We start from the raw sequence: 16,359 nt of genomic DNA, 5'->3' as shown, positions 1-16,359 counted from the left end.
CATTGAAGCATACTTACCACAGGGAGGAAGTCTGGTTGAATTCCTGAGAGAATCCCCAGGACACAGATTTATTATTTTTTTTCTTTTATTAAATGATAGCTGTGTAGGGTCAAATACATCATTTTTCAACTATTTGCATTTTGTGCTCTTGCTGGGCTCAACGAAAGTCTGAATAAATGGTGCCGACTTTGCTGTCTCTTGAATTAGTTCAGCAAGGAAAGACACCAAGAAGAGGCAGCCCACTGCATAAAATAAATGAGATTTAATTTCTTAAAAGTAAGCGACTTGAGGACAAGGGATGCCTTTATTTATATTTTTGCATCTCTCAATTTTTATCACATCCTCTAGTGAACGGTCTGGCACTAACCAGTGAAAACCCTTATTTCATTGCTTCTTGCAGTAAAATGCTTTTTAAATGTCCGTGAAGGAAATTCAGGTTGCATTAAGAATGGTGTAAGAAAGCAGAGAATGAAGGAACACTGTTAGTAGATTTGTGATCTGAGATCCTAAGACAGGCGTCCTCAAACCGTGGCCCGCCTAGGACATTTATCCCGCCTGCCAGGTGTTTTTGCCACTGCTGCCTGTCCTGCTTAGCAGCCGACTTGTCCCAGGGCCTGTGGTCTGGCCCTCCAATGGTCTGAGGGACAGTGAACTGGCCCCTTGTTTAAAAAGTTTAAGGACCCCTGCCCTAAGGTATATCCTCACAGGCTGGCTTTGATGGGTTGTTGGTTGACTTCCAGATATCTCACCCATTTCTTCTGCCCAACTGTGACCATCTCAACAAGAAACAGAGGGGATGAACTCCAGGGTGGAGGAATGTATGTGTTAGCATTTACACGGCATTTTTTGAGAAAGGTTAGGATGAATGGGTCTCAATGCTTCTCATTTTCAATTTCATAAATTTAAGATAATACATGTTAATAGTGCACAAAAATGCACATTTCCCATGTGATCTTTATGCATATGAACAGAGACATTCTCTGTCCTCTCACAGACCTGGCCGTGCGGCAGACAGAATGATGAACTCTAGAGAAAGTGGAGAGAGCTGGTGGGATTATAGGAGCCATCCTAGGGCAGCTGAACTGAACTGGACCTGAGAGAAAAAATGTCTGTATTGTCTCCTCTTGCTGAACCGGATCATCCCGCTTTGTTACATGGTCTACTCAACGTTATAATTTCAGGCACCACAGCACATGAACACAGGCAGATGCGGCCTCCCAGGGGAAAATTCAGTGTCCTGAAGAGTGGTGACAGCAATCACCCGCTTTATTTCCCTTAGTATGTAAGGGATTACTTAAGAATGGGGTGTTTCTGTTGGTTATTCTCTTAAAAGAGCCAACTTTTCCTGATGGTTCCTTTTCGAAATCTGATGCTTTCTTGTGTTGACTATTTGAAAAATTATCCTATTGATGAGAAATAATCAACTGCCCTTCAAGACATGATCAAGGAAATATCCAAACTGCCCCTGCTTGTCTCAACTTAAATCCAGTTGTTAGGATAGAAATATATGAACTGAACATAATGGCCTGTGAGTTCTTGAAGCGACATTAGCCACTGAGAGATGACGTCTTTAAATGGGACCTGTGTGACATTGGAACGTGGCCATGTAGAAACCTTATCAGGTAAAGTTCACCATAACTCAAATGGCGCAGTCTCAGAACACACACCAGACATACAGATAGGAAGGTATTTCAAAGAAGGGAACTCATCTTTGGTTTTCATTTTTGTTTTCTTGATGATCTGAAGTGAACTGCTTGATCTCGTTTATTTGACAGAGAAGCTGAACAGTGTTCATGGTCAGAAAGAACCTTTATTTTGCTACTAATGAATTAGTAAAAGAGTTGTATTAAGTTTTGAAAGTTCTTGGGGTGTAAGGAGTGATGGCTGTGTACTGAGAAAAATCTGACCTGATGTGAACTGGCAGACAAGACTCACAGGCAAAGCGTTTGCCCTGTAGACATGGGTAATGTTTTATGGATTTTTGTACCACTTTCAATGCTTAGCAATGGTTTCCTGCAAGAGGTGTTTTCTCAATAAATATCTTGTGATCTTGTGCATTTTCAAAAGGAAAAAAAAAACTTATTTCTCCAAATAAACAAAGAAAAAAGGAAATGTTTTCCAGTACTTCCTCCCTGGCACACTGAGTCTTCATAATATAGCCAATCTCAACAGCCACTGAAACTCCAGAAAATATTTAACTCGGTTTTCAAAATAAATAAACCCAAATTAGATTCAGTAAGACTTGGGTAGGCTACATTGTTGTTCTGGGCTCAATGGGCACTGTCTGTTAAGAGCAAGCAGAATCTTTGAAATGTTTTCTGTGATTCAAATGCACTTAAGGCAGCTTTGAAAGGTTGGAGGGTAAAGGCAAAGCACACAATAGTGTCAGGCTGCCAAAGTCTTCTCTCTAGTTAAAACAGACGGCAACTGAGCGTCCTTTATTTGAGGCTCACCAGTATGTTTGAAACTATATTGGTTTTGATATAAAGACCTGGCACATCTCTATAGAATTAACAATAGAAGAAGTCACCGTTATTAAGACATTGTGGAAATCTGAAAATATACACCAACCCTAAATATTCAACTCAGCTAAATCCAGGAGTTCTTTAGTATTTAGTATTTTGTTACTCTTCTGAGGAGAGTAAAGGGTAGAGAAAACCAAAGACTTATCCCCAAATAGTCTTTCCCTATGACGTGAGTGTAGAAAGTAAAATTACATAATAATGGAGACAGCGTTGAAAGATAGGAAGAAAAACTTCCTTCATACATATAATTTACTGTAGGTGATTTTCTCCCCTCCCTTCCCCTCTCCTCTCCTTCCCTCCTCTCCCCTCTTTCTCTTTTCTTTCTCCTTCCTTCCTTCCTCTCTCTCTTTTTCTTTCCCTTCTCTCTCTCTTTCTTTCACTTTCTTTCTCTCTCTCTCTCCTCCTCCTCTCCCCTTCCTTCCCTTCCCTTCCATTCCCTTCTCTTCTCTTCTCTTTTCTCCTTCCTTCCTTCCTTCCTTTCACAGAGTCTCACTTGTCACCCTCCTAGAGTGCTGTAGCATCATAGCTCATGGCAGCCTTAAACTCTTGGGCTCAAGTGACCCTCCTGCCTCAGCCTCCCGAGTAGCTGAGACTACAGGCAACCCCCACAATGCCTGGCTACCTTTTAAAGATGGTGTCTCACTCTTGCTCAGGCTGGCCTCGAACTCCTAGAGCTCAAACAATCCACTTGCCTCAGCCTCCCAGAGGATTATAGGCATGAGCCACCACACCTGGCCTTACTTTAGGTAGTTTTCACTGAAATTTCTATAAACATTCTGTCAATAGAAATTTCAAGCAGTAATTCTTAACCAAGTCACTGCAGTGATGATGGTTTCAATTAATGATGTAAAACTGAAACCTGTCACATTGGGAAGCCCTCGATATTTCTAGAGTATAGACATTTACCTTTTTATAGTGCTTTTCCTACACATTCTCACATGGCTCTTCTCAAAGGTCTATCACTATATATCTATCAAGTATATAGATACCACTGATCCTGCTTCAGGGGAAAACAAAAATATTAGGAGTGGTCCCGCAGTTTATAAATATTAGTGTCTAGATGAGAAACTTGGGCTTTCCCCATTACCTACGCAATGTAAGCGTTTGCCTTATGTAATGGGAGGTAGCCTAGTTCTCAGGGGAATTCATTAATCGTCCAGGCATTCAGTGGGGGTCACTGTGCGGTGAGAAAGAAGCACAGGCAGCAGAAAGACGGAACTGGCTCACAGGCAGCAGAAGAGGGCAGCAAGAAAGACGGAACTGGCTCACAGGCAGCAGAAGAGGGCAGCAGAAAGACGGAACTGGCTCACAGGCAGCAGAAGAGGGCAGCAGAAAGACGGAACTGGCTCCAGAAGGCAGACTCCCAAGTCCGGGTGCATGCCTGGGTCAGGTGGACACTGGTCTGCACCTGAGCCACTCTGTACAAGATGTGTACCCTTGAGTAAGTGCTTTCATCACCAAGTTATTGTCCACATTTGTATTGTTCATATAAACTACAAGGTTCTTGTTTTTTACTGAATAATATGTCAGGCTTGGCACCTGCAGCTCAGTGGTTATGGTGCCAGCCACATGCACTGAGGCTGGTGGGTTCAAACCTGGCCCAGGCCAGTAAACAACAATGACACAGCAACAAAAAAGTAGCTGGGCATTGTGGTAGGTGCCTGTAGTCCCAGCTTCTTGGGAAGCTAAGGCAAGAGAATCACTTAAGCCCAAGAGTTGGAGGTTGCTGTGAGCTGTGACACCATAGCACTCTACTGTGGGTGACATAGTGAGACTCTGTCTCAAAAAAAGAAAAAAAATGAACACTATGTCAACTTATTATAGAGCTTCTTTTGATTTGAGGAAAAGACTGTAGGTGTTATAAAGAAACCGATATTCTATTTATAATTATATGTTGGATTAAAAGTTTAGGGAATGACTTTACCACATTTATAAGCAAATTCAGTCAGCACAAATTCTTGGAAATAAAAGACATCCTTTATAAACATAAGTGTGAAATTTAGTCAACTCCTGAAACCACATGGTAATTTAAAACATGATTGTAGGCCGGGAACAGTGGCTCATGCCTGTAATCCCAACACTCTGAGAGGCTGAGGTGGGTGGATTGCCTAAGCTCAGGAATATGAGATCAGCCTGAGCAAGTCCCATCTCTTAAAAAACAACAACAACAACAACAACAACAACAAAAACAATGACTACAAAAAGAAACTAGCCAACTAGCCATGTATCATGGAGGGCACCAGTAGTCCTGGCTCCTCTGGAGACTGAGGCAAAAGGACCACTTGAGACCAAGAGTTTGAGGCTGCTGTGAGTTATGATGCCACAGCACTCTATCCAGGGCAACAGAGACTCTGTCTAAAACAAAACAAAAGAAAACCAAACAAAACACAAAACAAAACAAATAAAAACTGGATTGAACTGCCACGCTTGTAGCTGAGAGAACATATGACTATTAAAGGACATATTCCCGGGACAGACTAATCGCTGCTCTGTTTCTGAGACAGACTCAGAACTCAGACATTCTGCCTCAGACCATCAACTGCTTTTAGTTCTTGTGAAAACAAAAGGTGACATTTGACCAAGGAAGGTATTGGGTGCATGGATTCACAGAGCATAGCATATATTATTACATTCCTAACATATAAAAGCATTTTTTTCACATTTTTCAACTGAACACTATACACAGTAAAAAGTGAGAAAACATAGAATATTACCCAAACGATGCAATAGGAATAAAAAAATGAAGTCTACAGTGAGGGAATATAGAAATACATGGTAATACAGTAGAACCTCTGTAGCTGACCATTCAGGGGACTGGAACAAACTGGTCGCCATATGAAGGTGGTCACCATAATGAACTAGGCCCAGTGTACTGAGATGTACTTGTGGTGCATGTCTGCTCTGTGAAAATTAGGTCAGCTTAAAGAGGTGGTCCGTGTAGGGAAGAGGTCAAGTTTGGAGGTTCTACTGTATTTCCCTATTGGCCTGATCGTCTGAATGCAAATGCTTTATATACCCCTGGAACGATCCAGACCAGCACACGTTGTGCTACCTTTGGGACACCGTGCCTGCTCTGGGTACCTGAAGACTTCTGGTAAGCTGAATGATTATAAATCCAATAGTATTAATTACAATTCTGAATCTCTAAGAGAAAACTTCATGAAGACTCCACAATGATTACCCAGACATGGTTACCATCTAATAATACTGGGGCTCCATTTCCGGGGCCCTGGAAAGCCATTTGGACCCTATAGATGTCAATGATTAAATATAGTTCTTTTTATGCTTTGAAAACGTTAGCTTGTACTCACAGCATCCTATAATACCAATTTGAGAATGTCATTTTTATAAATAAACATTTTGGGCTTTGTAATACTCGTTTCATGAAATGTTTCAATAAACATATACATCTTCAAATATTTTTTATGTTTTAAGTTACGAAAGATATGGGTTTAAGGTTATGGGAAAATTCCTACAGCCTATTTGCTGTACTGAAATGGCCCACTTTTATAATATAAAAGCAACACGTTTATGGTATATTTCCACAGTAAAAAGCAGATAGACAAGTAGAAATTATTCTACTCTAATATTCTCTGTAATTACTCTGTAATTATTCTACAGAAAATACTACTCCCTTTTTAAAAGCCGCTTCCTCTTTGCCCTCAAAGAACTACTTCCATTTTGGCCTGGTAAAAGTGGGTGCGGTGCATGTCGGAGGCCACTTTACAGCGTTTGTCACAGCTACACCCACACCAGGGATCTGAGTGACTGGTCTGACATGTGGCTTTCAGGTTTCATAGTCTATTAACAAACTCCATCTAGAGTGGACCCACAGTGGAATCTATGCAGCTTTAAAAGGAAGAGGGAAACTTACAATGAAAATCGTAATAGACGTAAAAGGCAACTAACCTTTTTCCACCTCATTCAGATTAGCAGCTGGCAGCGACAGAGACAGAAGAGACAGAAGGCGTTGTACAGTGCAGCGCCAGGGCGGAGCACGCACAGCCACGCAGCATGAACGACAGAGAAGCCAGGGTGAGCGAGCAAACGGAAGCAAGGCGACATTCCTTACCTACAGCTGCGCCAAACGCACAGACACGGAGGAAACGAGGCAGAGGGGACGCGCCATCACAGGGAGGTCTGCGGGGAGACGGGGCGCGGGACAGCCCGCAGGTGCACTGTGACAGCTGTGCACTGAGGGGCTGGGGCATGGGCGTCGGGGAGTCGAGACAGAGAGATAATGGGTGTACAATGAAAACTGAAAGTGTTCTGAATATTTCCCACAAAATATATTCTCAGAATTTACTTGCCCAATTGGTAGGGAAACTTTGATTTTACTGCATTTATATAATCCCGTTAAACGTCATACTTGTATGATTCTTGCGCAGGACCCCGTAGGAATAGGGTTAATTAAGATAAAGTCTTGATGTAGCCGATCCCAGGTTTTTGCAGTTGGGAGGTAGGCAAAAACACAATTTTTCGATTGAACACCTAAGTTAAGACCAGAGCACAAGCAAATAAACAGGGGTATGTATTTACAGTTTTCAATTCTGTAGGCTGTGAGCTTATACAATTTCAGGAATTCCTGGGAATTTACCTCCAAGAAATGTCTTGGTTTTAGAAAGATGATATTGATTTAGACAAAAAAAGAAAATTAAAACCAAGGTCTCTTGAGCTAAAATTAAAATCCTGGAATTAATTTTTAAATTGAACGATTGTGAAGCCCTACTTTCCCTATACTTAGCATAAAGATTTTAATTTAGAACCACAGGGAGTTCAGTGCTTCAAAAATTTATCTTGTCTAAAAATACTAGCAGTGGACAGTCGTGCATTATACAACTAGATGTAACAAGGATGGGTTGAAATAGGTTGAGAAGGGTGGCACCTGTGGCTCAAAGGAGTAGGGCGCCCGCCCCATATGCCAGAGGTGGTGGGTTCAAACCCAGCCTCGGCCAAAAACTGCAAAAAAAAAAAAAAAAAATAGGTTGAGAAGATTAGTTTTGAAGACTATAGAATTGGGAGGTTACAGCAAGGTTTAGATAAAAGTATTTAGAAAAGAGTATTGACCTTATAATTTATGCTGTCAATTCCTGGAGCAGGAGAAAGCAGAGACTTTTTAACTCTACTAAATCAATAATCATTTACTGTGATTTTTTTTTTTGTCACTCAGGGCTTAAGTAAACTTTAATAAATCCCCCAATACTGGTTCACTTTATTCTGGATCTCTCTACCTGTGTTTTCTAGCCTGCACATCTCATCCTGACTTCTCTGTCCAATTTCTCTCAGATCTCTGACATTTTCCCACTGATACACCATGTCCATTCTGAGTCTCAACATAGGTGACAAGTGCCAAAAACGTTCACCATAATAATTTATGAGCTTTTTCTAGGAAGTCATATTTGCTCCTTTAAAAAAGAGTTTACTTTCCTATCAAACACCTTTGGCATATATAATAAAAAAACTTCAAACTTGCAACTAGAATGATTTTTTTTTTTTTAACTTTTTTGAGACAGAGCCTCAAGCTGTCGCCCTGGGTAGAGAGAATACTGTAGCGTCACAGCTCACAGCAACCTCTAACTTCTGGGCTCAAGTGATTCTCTTGCCTCTGCCTCCCAAGTAACTGGGACTGCAGGCACCTGCCACAATGCCTGGCTATTTTTTGGTTGCAGCCATCATTGTTGTTTGGTGGGCCCAAGCTGGATGGGAACCTGCCAGCTCGGGTGTATGTGGCTGGCACCTTAGCCGTTTGAGCCATAGGCGCTGAGCCATGACTAGAATGATTTTTTAACAATGACAACACGATTAGATTCTTTGAACATAGCAGGGCTTCTGTTCCCGGATCTAATGCTCATTAATCAGACTCTGAACTTAAATTTAAAATAATAAAATCACATTATAAGAAAATTTCTCCTGAACTGCAGAGTTGGATGAGGCAGGATATTGAGTTCTAGAGCCCCATTTATATATCTTTATAATTAAAGACCCCTTACGTGCCACTGATTTCAACATCTGCAGATGGTTGTTTGAAATTTTGAAATTGAGCTCATTTCACATATGCACAGCAATACTAGTTAATAGATGAGTTATTAATTTGCCTATTTAGATATCTTTTCTCATGCCAAATTGTGAAACTCTCCATTACAATGGCAATGCTTTTATGCTTTAAATGCCACACACTTTCTATTGAGTTTCGTGTTTCTGTCAATCCTTTGTTTAAATTTAAGGCAAAGTGACATCTGTAATAGTTACAAGTAAAATGATGAAAAAGAGTCTCAGTTCTGGTGGAGAGCCAAATGGTTCCTGACAGATAGTCATAGCTGGTTCCCACAGGATGGTGCTGACAGATAGTCATACCTGGTTCCCACATGATGGCTTTTATAGATGTCACATTTTGGCTAAAAATGGTTTGCTAAGTTTGGGGTATGCATTACATGTTTCAAGAGAGCTCTGACATAGTTGGGGAAGTGAGGCTTCCTAACAGTTCTCAGAGGGAATGTCTCTGAATTGAGCTGATCACCTCATATAGGAGAAACTGTGTGTTCAGGAGGAGCTTGTGTAGGAAGGGAGCTGGGGAGTGAAGGGTTAGCAGGTAAGACGGAGACTCAAAGGAAAGGGATAAGACCAGAAACAGCCCAAATAAAGCCAAAGCAAGGGGCTCCCTCCAAACCCACTCAGGAGAGCGTACCGCCTTGTGCGTGTATAAATTATCATTAAAAAGACATTTAAGAGCCTGAGTACAGCCTCACTGCCTAGCCTAGGTTTTTTAACCAACTGAGGATAAAATTCCTGATTTCAATGCTGAAGAAGGCACTGATTAACCAAAGTGTGTTTGAAACGCAGGGGTCCAATTAGTCTGGGGGAGTCAGAGAGGGTTGGTTTAAAGAGGTCCCTGAAATTAAATTAACTTAGTTCCTAAGCTCTTTCCCTAGTGATCAGAACAATGATGGAAAAGTAGAACTGTCCTGTCCTAAGAAGGTTCTTGGGAACATATTTTAGTCTGAACATTGAGCTGCTTGTGCGACACTAACTGCCCAGCCAATAAAGCTCAGAATCTGTAAGGAGCTCTGGTGGCTCCGGAGTCTGGGGCCACCAGCTCACAGTAAGTGTCTGAGGTGTGACATGGTAATACTGGCATGGTCATCAACTGGCTACGTGACCCCTGAACTCTTTCCAGCCACGTCAGAGTAGATGTATGTTGCAGTTACTTCTCATCCTTTCTCAATGAGAATATCAAAGAACGCTCAAAATCCACCGACTCGGCCATCTAAAGCCACTGTATTTGTGACTAGAACATTTGGTGCTGGGGCACAGTCAAATTTCTACTGGAAATTTAGTATGATATTACCTTATATGCCTTCAGATACCTTACTGGTATTAAAAAAAAATTAACAAAACAAACAAAAACCCCAAAACACAACCAGACCATGGGAAAGGCAGATTTGAGGCACTTAAACAGAGCTGGGTCACCAAAACAGAACCCACTACTCTATGCAGCATTTTCCCATCGACAAAAGCACTTAGTAAAAGGCAAAGCTTGGGCATTCCAGAGAAGCTTAAATTGCAAAGGCTTTCCAACAAATCCCTAGGAAAATTTAATTATAGAGATGTGCGTTCATCCTTTATATTCAGAGAGGCTGACTGTAGTCACCTATGTAGTTGTCCCACCCTTGATATTCTTAAATATGTATTAAATTACATAGAAATAATTAATGATATGCACACTAAAAATGGTAACTGTGATAGAAATTACTTAATTTCTTGTTACAAATAAAATGTGTAATATTCTCTTTTTCCCTAACTTTAAGTGATCTATTAAGGATACAAGAGAACTATGAAGTTTCTTTTCATAGCCACAAAAAAGAATCAAACAGACGTTCCAACAACAAAGACAAGTCAGAAACTTGACTTGTCTTCCCAGAAAATTGGTTTTTCTGTGTATAGGAAGAGTAGTTGAGCCATTTAGATAGTCTTACGATATTTATCACCTAGAGAGAAAGAAAAAAAATCAGGAAAAAGGTGATGATTTCATCAAACTCTTTCATAAAATAGCCTCACTTTCTTCCTGACTGAGTTTTACTTTGAAGGACATGAGTTACTAGTGGCAAACATTCACTGGGGAAGAAAGAAGCATTGCTGTGAGGAATTTCAAACTGTTATGTTTTGGCTATGTAAAGAAACGCTTCCCTTCCCTGCTACTCTCTTTTCCTATGTGTTAGTAGGTTTGTTTGCACAGAGAAAATGGTTTGCACTAAGGCCACTGAAGTGTGGTGTTGAAAGTGCCACGCACACAGTCTCTCTTTCTGCTGGAAAGCATGATTTTATGCCAGATACATGGATTGGAATTGAGCTTGCTGGGTCTTTTCTTTGGTTATATCTTTTAAGTCCTTCTGTTATTTTCATTACATGGAATTTTCAGAACACCTACCAGTTATCAAATAATAAAATGGTTGACTTAACATACATAACACAGGGCCAATGGTGCTTTCAAACAGACGCAGGGGTTGAAGGCACAATATTTCCTCTTCTTCCTACCTGTATACTCAGGTGGGCAAAGGCATGTGTAGTTGTTAATTCCATCGACACAGGTAGAATTATTTTCGCAGTCATTGTCTTCACAATCATCAACGTTGATTTCACAATTTTCTCCTTCAAACCCATCAGCACAAACACACCTGAATACCAGGGAAGAAAAGGCAAAAAACAATAGTTTTTGCTGCATGTGAAAGCCATATGGTCTAAATATTGAAAAAAAAGCATAAATACACTCATCAATTTTTAACTTTTAAAAGTAGAGCTTTTAACTATAAGAAATGGATATTTAAAATGCTTTTAAGTGACATTTTGTAAGTAAGCATCAGTTTAAGGTAATAATCCACCAAATTGGAAACCGTTCAAAAAAAATCTATTCTGGTCCCCAAACAGTAAATGGTTTCACAGTCTTAAAAGTCAATAAATTGTATGTATTTATAGGTCAAAACATAAGAAAATTTTACTCCACAGCTATAGATACATTAACCTCGATTTGTGCTCTAATAAAATAACTCAGGCTTCCTTGCTTATGAATGAGGAGGAACTGGCTCTGGGTTTTAAAAAACTCGTAACATCTACTACTCTATAATGTCCCTGATGTTTTGAAACAACAATAAATCTGGAAACAAAATTTCGTCTTCATTGAAATTACAAAATGTGAGTGTTCTCTTTAAGTCTCCATAAATGCATTTTTCCCCCTCTGGCATAAAACATTGTATTTTTCATCTTGAGTCTATATCAGAATAATCTTTGAGTAAAGTCTAAATGCATAAGAGATAATTTCATGACAGAATGCAGAAGGGAAGTGTATTTCTCCTAAAGAAGTGAGATTTCTAACCAGCTTCAGCAGCAGATTAGCATTCTTATCTGAAATTATTAGTGTCATTCCATAAAGGACTCCACTTCATAATTCATGAAGTACATCTGAAGTAATTCTACCATATGATTAAATAATTCCAGACTACGACTGCTCACAGCATGTCTGTCTACTTACATTGGGTCTTGGAAATAAAACATTAATTTCCCGTTTCCAAGGGATCTACATTTTAACATTACATACTACCAAAGCAATAAGCAAAACAAAGGATGAATAAATGATTTTCAGTAGGGGACTACTTGGCTTTTAATTAGTAGAGCCAATTCCCTAACCTGAATTGATTAATCATAATGTGTATATGTGCAAGTTGATAATTTTTTTATAGCATTCCCAAGCTCAGACTACGGTGGTGTCTCCATTTATTTCTAATATTCTAATATTCCTTACAGGGACTAATACTTGTTGTCCTTACTCTGAAATTCTTTTAAAATAACGTTCTTGCATTTGAAAAGGAAAATGCATGTTTGCTTATTCTTGCTCCAATACTTCACACACACAAGATCACAGACTAATGACCTACCAGAATCCATCCTTTTCTCCTTCTTTTAAGTGGCAAGTTCCTCCGTGTTTACATGGGTTACTAATACATGCATGAATTGGGACATCACAGTCCTGTCCCTGTGAAGAAATTGGCAATTAAAGTTGAATATAAATCACAGAGAAAATGTAGTAGAGGAACAAAGGCACACCAAGGAAGGTTGTATTTTCAAATCATAGCTCCCGTGACAGCGTCTACTTACCTTAAAACCATAAGGACAGGTGCACCGATAAAAGTCCACCGGATCGCTGTTACAGGTGCCATCATTTTTACATGGATTTGAGAGGCAGGGATTACATTTAGCTAGAATATTGACATCCACGGGGCCTACAAATTAATTGGTGAAAATGAGAAAGGATTCCATTTTTAGTTCCATTAAAATCATACCTATGCCTTGATTGTAACAGTACATTTTGCATAAAAATTATCATCGACCACATATGCATACATGTTTCTCTTCCATGAAAAAAACCAGAAATCAGCATCATCATATTATGTGCAAGGATTTCTCAGTGGGATCTGTCAGAGTTAGACTCAAGGTTGGTAGCTCACGTGGTTAGATCTGATGTAAAGAGTGCCATTGTCCCATGGCGAGTCCCCTCATGGGCTGACTAGATTACATGGTCATGTTCCATGGCCATCTCCTGCATGTGGACCTCAGTCAGCTTTATGGAAATGCATGCATCAGTCCCTGAGATGACCACACACACAAGGGTGCAGTGGGGTGGGCTAGTTTTACAAATAAGTGGAAATTCACCATTGCAATTGAAAACACAACAGAATGCACCTGGCTCGACACTATTATCTCAGATTGTTTCATACAGGACATACAGAACTGCCATGTGTATACGTGTGGAAATAAACTAAAAGTGCGTTCTCCATCACAATCTTCCCCGTAGCCTTTTGACTCAGTTTATGTGTTGGTTTGTTAGCACAACACGCCAACGTTCTGCATCTTCCTCTCGGAAAAGAAAACACCACTGAGATGATATCTACTTCCAATCTCATATTTTGGGACACACTTTTAAAGATTTCCATGATCCATAAAAGGTCTGGATTAAATGCAGATTTAGCCGCAGTCATTCGTCTCTGGTGTCATATATTTATTGAACGAATGGCTAACAGTGTGGCAATTATACTGTGCTTGATAAAATTATGTCCCACTGATGCTACTTTTTGGCATCCTGAGAGATCACCTGACTGGCTTTTGGCAACTCTGTATGATAACAAAAATGGCAGAATGATGCCTTTACACTAATAAATCAAGCATTTTAAAATATAAACATTAATTGTATTTCTCCCATCACCAATCTCTCTGTAGCTCTTTATCCCCACTGAAACAAGCAATGATAATTCCCAATTGCAGGTTTCATCACTTCTAGCCAAGTTATCTGGACACTTGTGTGGCCGCCACCCCTCCCCACTCCTCCTGCTATAACTTTCCAAGGTACCTTCACCCAAAGACTTGTATGACTTCTGCTCACATAAATTACATTTCATCAAATTATTCTACAGGTTAGAGCTCACAGGTGAGAGCTGTTGGTCAATATGGGGGTCACAGAGATTCCCCATATCTTCTCATTTCCCTTACCCTGGGAAATACTAGGACGTATTCAAATAATGGTTTTGGATTAAAATCCAAAGAATGGTGTTCTGTATTTTTCAGTCTTTCTTTTGACCCTGCCCTTGAAGTGTGTCTATGTCTGCATTAAAATTCTTTAGACTTTTTTTTTAACTATTTGAGAATAAGTCACAGTTCTGGGGATAATGGGAATAGAGGTGATTGCTTCCCCTGACACGTCAGTTATTAGGGGAGGAAGTGCCTGTGCCAACGCCCTGTTGGCTTTTCCTTGGTAGCAGAACAACAGTTCCAGCTGGGAAATGTCTGGGCTTCACTCTGACATAAGCTTCACAGAAATTGAATTTCTTACTCTCCTCCTCAATCTATTTATCAAAGAAGAACCCCCAAAACAAAAGCTATTAAGCTAATACTGAAGAAATGAATGGAAGCAGGTAAAGTAATCAGTTCAGTTGATGTAATACCTCACCTCACAATGGTTTTAAGCTTGCTGACGTTATCTTGCTCAGAGTTTAGAAACAGAAAAGGAAATGTCTGATGTGTAGTGAGAGGATCCCCCAGCTCGGGTGGAAGAAAGAAGACCCTGACTCAGAAGAAAGGTGTAGGACGAAGTGGCCGAAAACGTACACCAGCAAAACAGCAAGTCAGAAAATGCAAGGACCGCACACATTTGTGTGGCCACTTCCCAAGACCTTGAGGAAAAAGGTCTTTTGGCCCATTCCTGTGTTTTCCACCTTGTAAAGCTCTGATTTGCATAGACGGATTAGGGGTGGGTGGACTGGAATGTGACATCTTTCAAAAATTATATTTGAGCACCTAGATGAGAAGCTAGAGATTGTTTTAGGGAAAAAAAACAGAATTTGTTTTGTAAACTTTAACAAGAACACATACCTAACACAACTGCCAAGCTGAAATAGACCTTGTCCAGTTTTAGCATAAAGTCAGGCTTTACTTAGCAAATGATCACGGAACCACTCAGGTTAAGGAAGCATTATCTAACTTCTCCACTTTTTTTTCCCAAGACCAAATTTCATTTCTATATACCTAACTGTGCTCTATTATTTTCATACCTGGACTACTGTATGAACATATGAAGGAAGACTGCTGCCAGCTTGTATGTATTAAGTTTAGCTAAAAAGAATCAAGAAAAGTTTTCTCACACACCCAGGCCTCTCTGATAATCTCTTAAATCCATTCAACTGTTTCGGTGGCTGTGGGTTTGGGAATAGGACAAAATATTAAGTTGTAACTTCCTTTGGTTGGTGAAGTTCACTGCTACCAACCTTCTCCATGGCAAAGTTAGTTACCATTCCATGTGCTTCTCCTTTATCCTTCTTTTACAATGAGTTCCTAAAAGACCCTTTTTTCCTTCCAGTACTTGAGTTTGAGTGAAAGATAATCCAAAAGATATTCTTAAGTCAAATAAATTCCAAAGAGCAGCATCTGCTATTATCTCCAAATGTCTTAAAATGATAAAATTCCTTTTCCTATTTTATTTAGATTATAATTCCACTTAACTAAAAGTCCATCTTAGGATGTGATGTTTACATCTGCCTGGTTGAAATCTGCCTATTTCTATCGTCTAACCCCTGAGCATGACACCCCTTGCATTTGGCTCTCTCCTCCCACTCATTTCCCCATATGATTCTCCTTTTCTAAATCTATCGACCATCTTCTGCGTTTGCCTCTGACTTACGATTTATTTTCTATCTAGTACCCTTCCTCAGAGATCTCCTGTGGCAGCCTTCTTATTCAAGGGAAACGGCATCTTTAATATATTTAAAGATGATAAAATAGTCCAGGTTTGGCTCATACCTGTAACCCCAGCACTCTGGGAGGCCAAGGCGGGTAGATTGCCTGAACTCAGGAGTTCATTGCCAGCTTGAGCAAGAGCAAGACCTCATCTCTCAAAAATAGCTGGGTGTTGTGGCGGGTGCCTGTAGTCCAAGCTACTGGGGAGGCACAGCCCCAGGGAAGCACAGCCCCAGGGAAGCACCGGAAGGAGCAGCGCAGCTCTAGGGAAGCACCAAAAGGAACAGCACAGCCCCAGGGAAGCAGCAGAAGGAACAGCACAGCTCCAGGGAAACACCAGAAGGAACAGCACAGCCCCAGGGAAGCAGCAGAAGGAGCAGCACAGCCCCAGGGAAGCACCAGAAGGAACAGCACAGCCCCAGGGAAGCAGCAGAAGGAGCAGTACAGCCCCAGGGAAGCACCAGAAGGAGCAGCGCAGCTCTAGGGAAGCAGCAGAAGGAACAGCACAGCCCCAGGGAAGCACCAGAAGGAACAGCGCAGCCCCAGGGAAGCACCAGAA

The 16,359-nt window shown here is 40.6% G+C and overlaps 1 protein-coding gene across 1 annotated transcript in view; it reads right to left on the bottom strand.

The window, feature by feature from the left end:
- The window catches only part of SLIT2 (slit guidance ligand 2), a 344,584-nt gene that overhangs the window by 30,312 nt on the left and 297,913 nt on the right, over nt 1–16,359 (bottom strand). Inside the window, exons 26-28 of the mRNA XM_023515340.1 lie at nt 12,672–12,796; nt 12,452–12,549; nt 11,058–11,197 (exon numbers count right to left, since the gene is read on the bottom strand). Of these exons, the coding sequence (XP_023371108.1) occupies nt 11,058–11,197; nt 12,452–12,549; nt 12,672–12,796 (363 nt within the window). The remainder of the gene's footprint in view (nt 1–11,057; nt 11,198–12,451; nt 12,550–12,671; nt 12,797–16,359) is intronic.

The sequence above is a fragment of the Otolemur garnettii genome, unplaced genomic scaffold (genome assembly GCF_000181295.1).
Source record: "Otolemur garnettii isolate 467f Iridium unplaced genomic scaffold, OtoGar3 scaffold00069, whole genome shotgun sequence".
NCBI lineage: Eukaryota > Metazoa > Chordata > Mammalia > Primates > Galagidae > Otolemur > Otolemur garnettii.
This window is presented reverse-complemented; position numbering and strand designations above follow the sequence as displayed.